Source organism: Enhydra lutris, unplaced genomic scaffold (genome assembly GCF_002288905.1).
Source record: "Enhydra lutris kenyoni isolate GAN:26980312 unplaced genomic scaffold, ASM228890v2 scaffoldscaffold4, whole genome shotgun sequence".
In the NCBI taxonomy this organism is placed as follows: Eukaryota; Metazoa; Chordata; class Mammalia; order Carnivora; family Mustelidae; genus Enhydra; species Enhydra lutris.
The window spans coordinates 16383216-16395538 of NW_019154088.1; the positions used below are offsets into that span (position 1 = coordinate 16383216).

At 36.7% G+C, this 12323-nt stretch overlaps 1 protein-coding gene across 2 annotated transcripts in view; it reads left to right on the forward strand.

Moving 5' to 3' along the window:
• The first annotated feature begins 9832 nt into the window (after positions 1 to 9832).
• LOC111160858 (solute carrier family 12 member 1) overlaps positions 9833 to 12323 on the forward strand; it is an 85593-nt gene continuing 83102 nt past the window's right edge. For both annotated transcript variants that reach the window (XM_022524246.1, XM_022524251.1), the window contains exon 1: positions 9833 to 10273. In XM_022524246.1, coding sequence (XP_022379954.1) covers positions 9857 to 10273 — 417 coding nt within the window. In that variant the 5' untranslated portion in view covers positions 9833 to 9856. The remainder of the gene's footprint in view (positions 10274 to 12323) is intronic.

The window sequence follows — 12323 nt, forward strand, 5'->3', positions numbered from 1 at the left end:
ATGGGATGACATAAAAATTGCTTTCTGGATCAATCCAGAACAAGTAGATCTGGCTTCCTACAGTAACATTTCAAATATCTGAATGCAGTTAGCACCCTTCTTGGTCTTCCTTTTCTGCAAAACTCAGCAACTCTTTCTTTCTCTTAAGTTTTGATCTGTAAATTCTTCTATGTATTAAACTCTCTTCATCCTGGAACTATTCTTCCACACAAATTTTATTTGTCAGTAATATCCTTAAGATATTCTTCCCACCAGTAATTTTATGCTAAACAGCATGATCTGGTTTAATTTGTTTAAAACTGCCTATTGAGTATCTACTATGTCCCAGGTATGGACACCATAAGTTCACTAAGCACAGAACTAAACTTTTCATTTACTTTCTAAATTGACACTTCGTACATATTTTCTTAATTTTGGTTAATGAAAGCACTGTCTTTACACTTGTCCAGGCTTAATAGAGAGGAGTCATCTTTGATACCTCTCTCTCCATGGCCCTCTACCTTCCATCATTTGCCAGAACTTCCCCAGTATCTTTATAAATATCTTTAAAACCCATTTCCTCTCCCACATATCTATTTTGTTAGTCCAAGCCCTCATTGCTTCTCACCTGGACCATTTCTTTCCCATGATGCTCCCTCCCTGAAATCTTTGTCTATTTTGGCCTCGTCATCAAGCATCTCAACCTTTAGGCAAATAAATTGCAAACTCAGCCTGACAGTCAAGGAATTTCACATCTTGGCTCAACCTACCTTTCTAATGTACTGTTTCCCATACTCCGCTTTACTTGTGCCAAACTGTGAACAAATTCAGCACTCTTCTACCTTCGTGTTTATTGTCATGCTGTTTCCTTCTGCACATACCTAAATCTTCTGTTTTTCAAGACTAAGCTCAAATACAATTTCTTACAATCTCTTTCCTGATCCCTAAATGAGCAAAATCTCTATTTCCTCTAAATTTGTTGGCTTTGCATCTCTTCTGTCGTCAGGATATTAAAGATACTAATATTAACCTTGCATGGTTATTATGGGGATTAAATAAAATAATAGATGTAAAGCAATGTTTGGTATATGCTGTATGCTAAATACAAGTTTATTCCCTCTTCCCTTCTATTGCCTTTGTAGAAATCTATGCTGTTTTCTTCCTGTTTGTGCATGGACCCTTGCCCTTACGGGTTGGAATCACCTAGAGTACAAATCATGTGAATCTTTCTAGGAATGCTATCATTAATCAGTCTGATAAAAATAAACAAGAAACACTGAACTCTGAGCTGCTGAATTTTGATATTTATCTCCGAGGCCAATTTTTTTTAATCAAACAGAAGTTTTCTTATTCTCTTCAACTAAATGTTAAATATTTTTTGACATGTTTTCTGGATGCCTAAAAATCAGATTTTCAGAAACCAGAACTTTATTCATCAAAAATTATATTTTTCAATAAATTTACTTTGATTCAGTTCAGATATTTTTTTGGATAACTATGATAGAAGCTGAGAACTATAATTAGTACTTGAAAACTAGTTATTTTTGCATTAAAAAGGAAAGTAATTCAGATTGTCTGAGAATCTCAGGACAAGGCATTATCTGGTGTGTTAGGTAATTTAATAAGGGATTTTGTATCTCAAACTTGGAAGATACTGTGTTTTAATTTTAATAGTGACAAATGAGATGAGTGTTTTATTGCTACAGCTAGAAAATGCCTCTTTTTGTTTGTTTGTTTGGTCAATTGATGGGTTTTAATATAAATAACAAAGACGAGTGGATTACTCATTAAGAGCTAACTGACTTAACTCTTCTAATGCTTAGCTACAACCCTTTGTTTCTGTCTGCAGTATGATTTTTAAAAACATAAATAAATTGAACTAATATCATAATTATACATAGTTTAGGTTGTTTCTACATAATGTCAATATGGACCAGTTGAAAAATGTACAGATGTTTTAACTTTTGCATTAGCAATTGTTCCAAGTGTGGTCCTCAGAAACTGGTCTCTGAGGCAGAGTTCAGTGTGAGGACGTTTATTAAGTGGTGCTCTTGGGCCCAACACTTGTGAAAGAGTGGGGAATAGGCAGGAGTGTGCAGAAGTTGAACTATAATGTAGAACCAGTGCAGTCTTATTTTACTGTATGTACAACTCTAGATCTAGAATGGTCTTTCAGAGTTGTGCTCTATTGAGTCGAAATGACCAGGCTTTTTAATTTTGCATCAATCAGTCATTAGAAATGGTCTGCCCTGGGAACAGACTGTGACCTTGCATGAGGCAGGCAGCTCCCCACGAAAGGGGCTACATACAGCTGAAGATTATCTAGTGGCAGCACTCCCAGCTTCTGGGCAAGAAGTCCTCCATTGGAGGGAACCTGTTAGACACGCCACATGCATCCACCAGTAAAACAGGTTTATTGCCTCCTCTTATCTGCATGTCTTCTGAAATAGGCAAATGATATAGCCTAGCAAAGTCATGACTCTAATGAAAAAAATAGTTCAAACTAGCTACTTGGCTGAATCAGTCAGTTATACAACAAAGGTTTGGTTCAGCATGTCCATGTAGAAACATCCTATTTTTCAGTGTCTTTACTTGTTAAACAAATGAACCAGAGAATGTATGGATCTCAACAAAAGACCTTTAACTGATAAAAGCAATAAAAGTGGAGCTTTCCTCAGGGAAAAAGGTTCTTGTTAAGTCCCAAGGTCATTAGATATTCAGTCCAATCTCATGTCTTCTACAGGATAAATAGTACAAGAGCTCAATCAGAAAAATCACTCTGATCCATCTAAGTGATACTAAATTTTGAAAAAATTAAAGTATAGTCACTATACTATACATATTAAGGAAGAAAAAAATGATTTGATGGGAAGAAGTGTAACAGAGAAGTTTGAAACAATATTTTTCCATTTAAAGCATACTGCACAATGTATTAAATATTCCTGACACTTAAGGGTTGAAGGTAAAGCTGTTTTGTAATCCAAAGTATTATAAAGTAAAATATTGTTTAATATTAACTGGCTTATTCATTAGTGAATAACAGTGAAAGCTACAAGTTTGTTCTTATTAATTACTTCCTTTCTTTACTCTTTACATCCCGTATCTCTTCTGTATCAGTTGTTTTCTGAAAATCGAATCCAAAAAAATTTGAAGGGTCAGCCATTTTAATAAGTAATTCTTACAAATTATTAGAAAAAGCAATAATAAAAATGCAAACAAGAAAAATCTATTATTCTTTGTTATTGGATGACAAGTTACTTGCTAGAAGTCCCCTCAAGAAGGGTGGCTATGGGTTAGTAACCATTTGATTTAATTAACTAATCTTAATTTAATTAATTAATTTAATTAACATTAAGACATCAAATGGGAAAATCTGTTTTGCTTTAATCCAACACATACTTTGTGAATACTTTTGCTGTAGTTTTAAAATCTCAGTACAGAAGGAGCTTAGGACTGGGAATCTGTTTGGGAAGAGAACTGGGGAGCTCATCTTGAAGCTGAATGTTTATAGCAAGTAATGCTGTTTCACTTGGTTTTATGTTTATTTAGGGTGCTGAAAGCTAATGGGGCTGGTGGGGAGACAGTTAATGCACAGCTACTGCTGCTTACTACCTACAAGATGCTATATTGGATGCTGCTCTTATTAAAATAATTTTGTAAACACAATCTATCTCTTTAAGAAATTAATATTTAGCATATAGAGCAGTAGTGGGAAAGAAAAACAGGTATATAAGTCTAAAAGCTAAGAGAATGAAAAAGAGAGAAGACATTGCACCTATTTAAAAGGATCAGAATCTGTATCAGACAAAATGGCACTGGAGAGAGACCTTAAAACATGGACCTTAGAGGGTGTGACCAGCCTATACCCTATGATTATTTATGGTGTTATCTACACATGGAAAAATCAAAGTAAATATTAGATGACAATTCAGGTCAAGGAAGCCATGACTTAACCATCTTACACTGAACCAAAAGCTTCTGGGGTTAATTATCTGAATATTCACTGCCATGCCTGATTTTATATTTAGTGCATATGGGTAGTTTCAGGTGTCCCCAAAGGCAATTCTGTAATGAGTACAATAGAAGTAGCATCTCCAATGCCAATTTGATCCTGATCCATATCTGATGTTTTCACATGTCTTTTGTGAGCTAAGTCAAGAGAGTTTGAAAACTGCCAGATTTTAGAAAACAGTTACCTTCTCAATACCATACATGAATAACACTAAACTGAGTCCAATTTTGTGTCTAGGTCAAGAGGTGACTCCAGCAGCACTTCTGAAGAGCCATAATGCTGTGACAGTGAATAATGAGTAGTACCTATTGTGGCAACTCTTCAGCTAAGATGAGTGTCAACGAAGTATCAGCTTTTTCATTGACTCTGGAGCAAAAAACTGGCTTTGCTTTTGTTGGGATTTTGTGTATATTCTTGGGACTTCTTATTATCAGATGCTTCAAAATCCTCTTAGACCCGTATAGTAGCATGCCTTCCTCTACATGGGAAGATGAAGTTGAAGAGTTTGATAAAGGGACATTTGAATATGCACTTGCGTGAGAGTTTCACCATTAAGGCTTTTAGGGCTATGCCACTATGACACATGGAAGATACAATTGTAATTTCCTTGAGCATGCTGAAAGAAGCTCATTTCATTCAGTAAATTCAATAAACACGTGTGGTTGGACAAGTCATCTAACCTGTATGGACTTCAAGGAGGAGGCTAATCAAAGCATTTTTAATGTCCCTTTCAATTCTAGTGCCCTATGAACCCAGTGAATGTATCTGGAAGCCAGAGACCTGAGATGAATGAAGGTTTAGGATGTCATTAGATGTTTTGCAGTTTAGGAGTCTAATCTCTTGTGATTTGAATTCTAATGTTGACTTAGTCAAGAACTAGCCTTATGACTAAGGGACACTTTTCCAGATCTGCAAAACAAGGATAAAGAAACCTATCCTGCATATTTTACAGGGATGTTGAGAGGACCAAGTGATGTGTAATGAATGTGAAAGCAACTTGAAAATCATAAAATATTGTTGGAACATACCATGAGATCATTATTTATTACCCTCATTGGCAATAGAAATAGAGATTCTCAAACCTCAAGAAGGAACGGTTTAGTGTAAGTTATTCCTCTTCAATCTTCATTCTCTTCCTTTGATGTATGAAAGGATAGAATTATATTTTTCTAAAATTCTTTCCAACTATGAAATTCTGACTCTTTCTGATTAACAAGTGGAAGAATATAGTAGGGGATAAATAAATACAAAAATATTTGTGTCTCCAGAACACAAAACTGCCAAACACACTAAAAAAAAGGGGGGGGGCTAATATTTACTATGAGTTAGCACTAAATTGAGTGCTTTCCACTTATTATGTGATTTGATACCCTTATGAATCCTTTGAGTTCAATACTACTATTTCCATTTTATTATATTAATGTCACAGATGAGGAACTAAAGCTGAGAGAGATTAAATAACTTTCCAAGGTCATCAAGTGAGAGAGTGGTTGTGTTAGGAATTGAACATGGCGGGCAACTGGGTGGCTCAGTGGATTAAGGAATTGAACATGGGCAGTCCAATGTCAGATGCCTTGTTTATAAAGACCATGCTGTACTCCAAGACACTATCCTCAGCATTTCTGTACACCTTACAAGTATGGTTATTGCTCAAGTCTATGGCATTCCAAAACAAGTTGTCTCATTCCTGATACTTTCTATCTCCTAGTAGACTTAGAACACGTCACTGTTGGTTATTAATCTTCTGGATCAAACCCACACCTCAAGGAGCTCTTTGAACCCCAGTAGGTACAGGAGTGTGGGCCTGGGACACCTTATAGCCAGTTAGTTTTGTCCAAGAACATCTCCTTGAGCCAAGTCAGCTGGAGTACTGAAAATTATGTGTGCCCAGGACACTAGGCATCTCCTTTGTGACCCAAGCTTCTAAAGTATTTGTTAAGATATACATCCAAGTATGAGATGCACCATTTGTCCCCCAAGGAGGACACCCAGCAAGACCCTCCATTTTGGTGACTAGAACATAACAAGGACAGATTTTTTCCTTTGAAAAGAAGAAAGACCATAAAACCCAAAACACAAGAAAAGTTGATGACATATGAGCCTTGTTTCTGAAAGTTCAACACTCAGAAGCTTTTCAGATATCATCAATTCCACCATAGTATTATTTTCAGTACCACTAAACGGAAAATCTTTTAACCAAACGTGTCTTCATCCATAGCATTTATTCATAATCTGTTGTTTACCTTAGATTTTTGGAGGGTAGCAGCGGGGAAAGAATTGTCAGTGTCTTTTTTTCAGAGCTAGAAACAATATAAAAAATATGAAGAATGGTTACAGTATGGATACATCATGAAAACTTCATGAGATGCTAGTTCTTCTAGGAATGTCCAATGTTACAGTCAGATGATCCTCTAGCTGCCCCTTCCCGAGAGCCCCATCAGAAAAGACAAGAGAAAAAAATAGAGGAGCATACCTCCAGACAGTTTCCTCCTGTTACTTTACCCACATGTCTGAAAAGCTTAAGTTGGGTTTACCTTTCAAGGTTGGCTTTATGGGTGGTGTAATTTCATCCATATCCCCCAAACCATCTCCCATCTGCTCCAGAATGTCTGAATCCCCTGAATAGAGAACAAAGACTTTCATTTCACAGTTACAGATAAAAGGCTTAGAATGAAAATGTCTGATTGATATAAGACCAAGACTAAAACTAACTCACACGACACTGTAGTCAGGCAGACAAGCAGCAAGGAAAAAGGAAATTGACCACTATAGGACACATTCCCAGTCTTCAGCAGAGGAAAAAGATTAAGGAATAAATAGGTGGGCTCCTGAAAGAGGGAGGGGAGGGGGTTGAGGGAATGGTTGAAGGAAAAGGGGACTAGAGGTAGCAGAAGTAACTGCCAGCGAGTTCACAGCTTCCATCCAGGGCCAGTGATGAGGGCTTGTTTTGAGTCCCAGCCCCATCTTAGCTGTTTAAATAATAGCAAGAGCTGGAATAATCTGAAATGAATTTGAATCTGTGCCTTCTATGTGGAGACTCAGAACCTTTTGTTGAACAGATAAATGCCTTGTACTTAAGAACAGAGTGAGTTAGTGGTACATAGTTGTAATTCTGTCTCTATTTCTAAAACAGCCTCATGACATTAGCTTGATTGATTCACATGACATTTGCCTAAGAGCGTCTAAGGGGTTTTACTTAGGTATCTGCAGACCCTTTTCTACAATCCATCATTGGTTCACTGACCTACCTTTTCTCCTACTTTAATAGGCATAGTACCTCTCTCAATCTCTAATGATTCACCCTGGAATCTTCGATGTGACTAAGTAAAATCATCAGTCAATTGTAAATATTTCCAAAACAGTGAAAGTGCTTAAGTACAAATGAGGACTGATCTAAATCCAACACAAATTAACTCATTTTATCCCCTTGATAACTTTACAGCAAGGTGGGTATCATTATTATTCACAACTGCATTTTACAGTTGAGAAAGTCAAGGCACAGAGAGATCAACCAATTTGCCAGAGATCACAGGAATTTGCCACAGGAAGTGGCAAAACTGGATGTGAGTTGAGTATACAGACTTCAGAGTCTTGCTCCTAGCCACTGTGTCAAGCTACAATCATGCTGCTCAGATAGCTGGAAATCACTTGGACAGCTTCTTATAAAAGACAAGGAGGATTCATTCAGTCACCCCGATCGAAGACCAATGACAGAACTTGCACAGAGGAATTGTTCGTGCTGTCTTAATACTCAGCACCTCACAGATTTGAACAAAACCTTTCCCTCAATAAAACTAAAAAACCGGGTTTGAAATAAATGTTTCGTCAGGTGGAGACAAAAAGGCCACTGGGAAACTTAACACAGTTTCATTCTTGCTTGAAATGGTTTTCCCACTAAGCAGAAAGAAATATTTTCAGTAAATCACTGAGTCTACATTCAATCTGCTCACTTCCCATGCAGAGAAGAATTAAGCTAATATCTTCTATAAGCAAGATAAAATGACCTCAAATACCATATTCTAGTTACAAAGTATAGGAATTATCTCTGGAAGCCTAGATTTTGCTATACATGCTAAACAACAGGAAGTCACCAGGAATCATGTGAAGACAATGGGATTCAATTTACTTAGCACCGAACGACCGAAGCACCGCTTATATTTTATTGGATGATTACTGTTGAGCAATCCAACTCCCCTTATGAATTAAAGAAACTTTATATGACTTCCTATCTAAACGGATTAATGGTTTACTACTGGTTACTAGCTGAGGCGTTACTTAAGTTTCCTCAGGGCTAATGACGGGGCAGTGCCCACAGTTTGATCCCACACCAATCACTGCTCAATCATCTCTTTCAAGGAAGATTCCAACCAATGAGAAGAAGCCTACAATTCTGGGCTGAAAGCTAAGTGCCCCATATATGTCTGGGTGATGTTGAAACAGGTAACATTTCCTGAGAAGAACTCTCCTTCTTCTGGTGGTAAGTTAAACACTGTTGGGTGGGGTAAAAATCACACTTAATATTATGTCATAAAGTAGATTCTGAGGAGTGGAGTAAAAGTAAAAGACGTTGAAGACTACAATAAGAAGTGGTATATTCTATAAAAACTAGAGATGACAGCTTCACTTATAATTTCCCCCATAAAAGTTTATTTGCAAGTTAAAGTTAAGATTTTCTTTCTTTCTTTCTTTTTTGTTTTTAGTTCAAATAAATAGCTTAAGAACTTAAGGAGAGAGGCAGGTTTTGTTTGTATTTGTCTGTTTTTCTAAAAAGCCAAAATTTAAGGTATCAATAAAGAAATATTATTCTAATTAAAGAATGTTCTAAGATGGGCTCATGGATTGTATAGTGATTATGTAATCTATTTATCTCATGGTTAAATATAAGCTTTTCTATGTATTTGAGACTATTTCATTAAAGGGAATCAATAGGGCGTGATTTTTACCTAAATATAGCATACAACTTTATTAAGGACTGAAATTTATTTCCTTATCCTAAATATTGATATATTTTTTTAAAGATTCCATAATAGCATTTGTAAAATATAAATGTACGAGCAAAAAAAAGGCTAGTAAAAGATCCAGAAATATAAAAAAAATCCAGAAATTTACAAAGCTATCTTCTTCACAGGATGTATTTTTATAAACTAATAGCATGTATTTCTTAGAAGTTTTAAAAATATTTTTAAAATTTTACAATCACCATATAATAAAATTATCATTATCACATCATATGTATTCATAGCAATAATAAAATAGATTGCAGTTTCAACATTTAGTATGGTCAATGAACTGTGTTTCAGACTGAGAGATGAGACTATTCTCATCAGCTCTTACTGTACTCAGTTGGTAGAGTTATATCTTTTCTAAAATCATGTTAAATCCAACTGCACTGAGTCTAAACAAATACTACAAACCCAGATAACAGTTTAGTGACTGCATTGAAAATTAGGTTTGCTGAAACAGTTCCCCAGTTATTTATTATGGGATTTAATTGTTCAGGTGACTAAAGTTCCTGGACAGGTAGTTTTTAATGAAACGAACTTAAAATTGTATGTCTTGTGACATAAAACTCTTCCCTCATAGCCCCATCCCTACTTAAATGTATTTATATTTCTTGAAACAAGTTTATTTTTCTTTTTCAATGACAGCTTTGAAGAACATTCTGAAGACTGTATAGGAGACAATGCATCAAGAATCTATTTATTGAGTCCTTCTAAAACAAAAGCCAGGAACTCCCTAATGTAAACACATAGCGTTTATTTTGAGGAGAAAAGACATAGATTAAAAAAAAAAAAAGCAACCATAAAGTAGACAGCCTAGTCCAAAAACAAAAACAAAACAAAAACAAAAAATCCACTTTGGAAGATGTCTCTGAACAACTCTTCCAATGTATTTCTGGATTCAGTGCCAGGGAATAGCAATCGCTTTCAAGTTAATGTCATAAACGAGAGCCATGAAAGCGCAGCTGTGGATAACAATGCCGACCCTCCACATTATGAGGAAACCTCTTTTGGGGATGAAACCCATAACAGATTCAGAATCAGCTTTAGGCCTGGGAATCAGGAGTGCTATGACAATTTCCTCCAAAATGGAGAAAATGCTAAAACAGATGCCAGTTTTCATGCTTACGATTCTCACACAAACACATACTACCTACAAACCTTTGGCCACAACACGGTGGATGCCGTTCCCAAGATTGAGTACTATCGCAACACCGGTAGCATCAGTGGGCCCAAGATCAACCGACCCAGCCTGCTTGAGATTCACGAGCAACTTGCAAAGGTAAGTTTCAGGGCACAGGCAAGTGTCCTCCCTTGCTCCTTCAGGCGATCTCCTGCTTTCTAAGAACACACTGAATGTCACCATGTCTGGTGGAGGGGTCTATTCCGAACCACCCTTCTTCCTGACATGATTGTCCCTACTTCCCTGAGCCACCCAGGCGCCCCCTTACTTCCCGATAACCAGAAAATACACAGAAGTGACTCACGAACGTTCATGGACTGAGCACAGAGAAAGAAAAAATTAGCTCTGAAAGTTAGGCAATGTGTCGTATCTTGTTTACCGTTATCGTCTACTCAATGCACACTTGGTTAAACATGTCAAGCTAAATACTAAGCTGGTTTCACCTTAGTATTAAGGCCTCCGCAGCTGTTGCAAAAAAAAGAAACAATCACAGGCCCTTGCTGTACTTCATACCGTGGTGCAAGCCTTTGGAGCACATGGGTATTTTATATTTATTCTTTAAAGAGAGAGCAAAGATTTATAAGATTCAGCATTTTATCTCTTCTTCTTCAAAACTTTGCCTGAGGCTCCTGAATGCTCTTAAGCACGTAAAAGTAACTAAATTAAATTTAAGTACAGAAGCAACAGACATGGCTAAACTTTTCATTATTTAAGGAATATAGCCAGGGTTCCCAAATCTGCTAGAAGCATGAGGCAGCACTTTTTCTAATCTTGTAGCAATCAGTTATAAACTCAGTAGATTTCTTCTTCTATACCTTGCTCTAAAATAGGTTGAAGCACTTTATCTTTCTGCTCTTCTGGAACAGGGTTTGGAATGAATATCATTCTTTATGGATATAACTACTTGCTCAAAAGAATAATTAGCTGTCACATAGCCAAATGTAGTCTACTTTTGCTCAACATTTGAGGTAAAAGAAAAAATTGACTGAAACAATTCTTTTCATATTCATTCATTTAACATTTTTTTTCCTAATCGAATGATCACCCACTCTGGGGAGTCTTAGAATATTGCTCTCAAGAAAGATGCTGATAAAGTTGAAGATTTCCCTTTAGTTTCTGCTCATTCTCTTTTCCACAAGGACACCCATCTCTAAAACTTTTTCCCCTTATTCCCAGCATCCCTGACTCTGCATCCTACCACCAGAGACTGAGAGACTTCCTGAGGGGAGACTATGCTGTGAACTCTGTAACCCTATCCCTTCTCCCCACCAAGCCTTACTTGTCCCATGTACCATATTGGCAAACACTGGGCTGAAAGGCTGGTTTCTTTACAGATACAAGATTTAGACTTTGCCTGGGATATTTGACATTTTCATCAAAAGATGTTAGCAAGGTGACAATGTGAGAAAAAAATGGCAGCCCCCATTAAGAATTTTGAGAAGGAGGTTGATTTGAAGCTCCCGAAATCAGACTGAGGTATCACTTTGCGTCGTGTAGGAGAGAGGAAAGAAGAAGAGAGAAAGGGAGAAGGCAAAGAAGGAGAAGTGGGTTGCAAGAGGAGAGAAGTTTTCAAGATACGGGAAGGGCAGAAAAAGAAATTTAGGGCCTTGTAAAGAGGTTTCAATTTATTCTGAAGAAGGAAAATGAGCCTTTTAAAAGACCTGAAATTCTCTCATACCATAATCAACCTCATTACACATGATAATTTTTAAAACCTGCATCTTTCACAAAACTGCCATCAAAATTTAAATATTCTCACTCACATTCCTCTCCTAATTTACAACAGAACAAAATAAAACTCTAATTCCATTAAAAAGGAAATGGAGCAAACTCGCATTGTTCTTTGGACGGATACTGAGCACGATATGTAGCTTGTTTACAATTCCCAAAGCCACAGTTTAAGGCAATCTTTGTGTTAGGGGAGAAAACCTCTCAGAGAACAATAGCCGGGTTGGTTGTTCAAAAGCCATCTGAATGACCGGGGTAGAAATGAAGTAAGCTATATTTGACAGATTGCACAGCTGTTTGGGATATCATATTCTTTCTGAAAAGATGAATGAGACAAAGGACTGAACCTTGACCTCAAACACTTTTTTTCTCAGCGACAAGGAGTAGCAAATTAAATAGTTTAAAAATTAGGTTTCGGCCC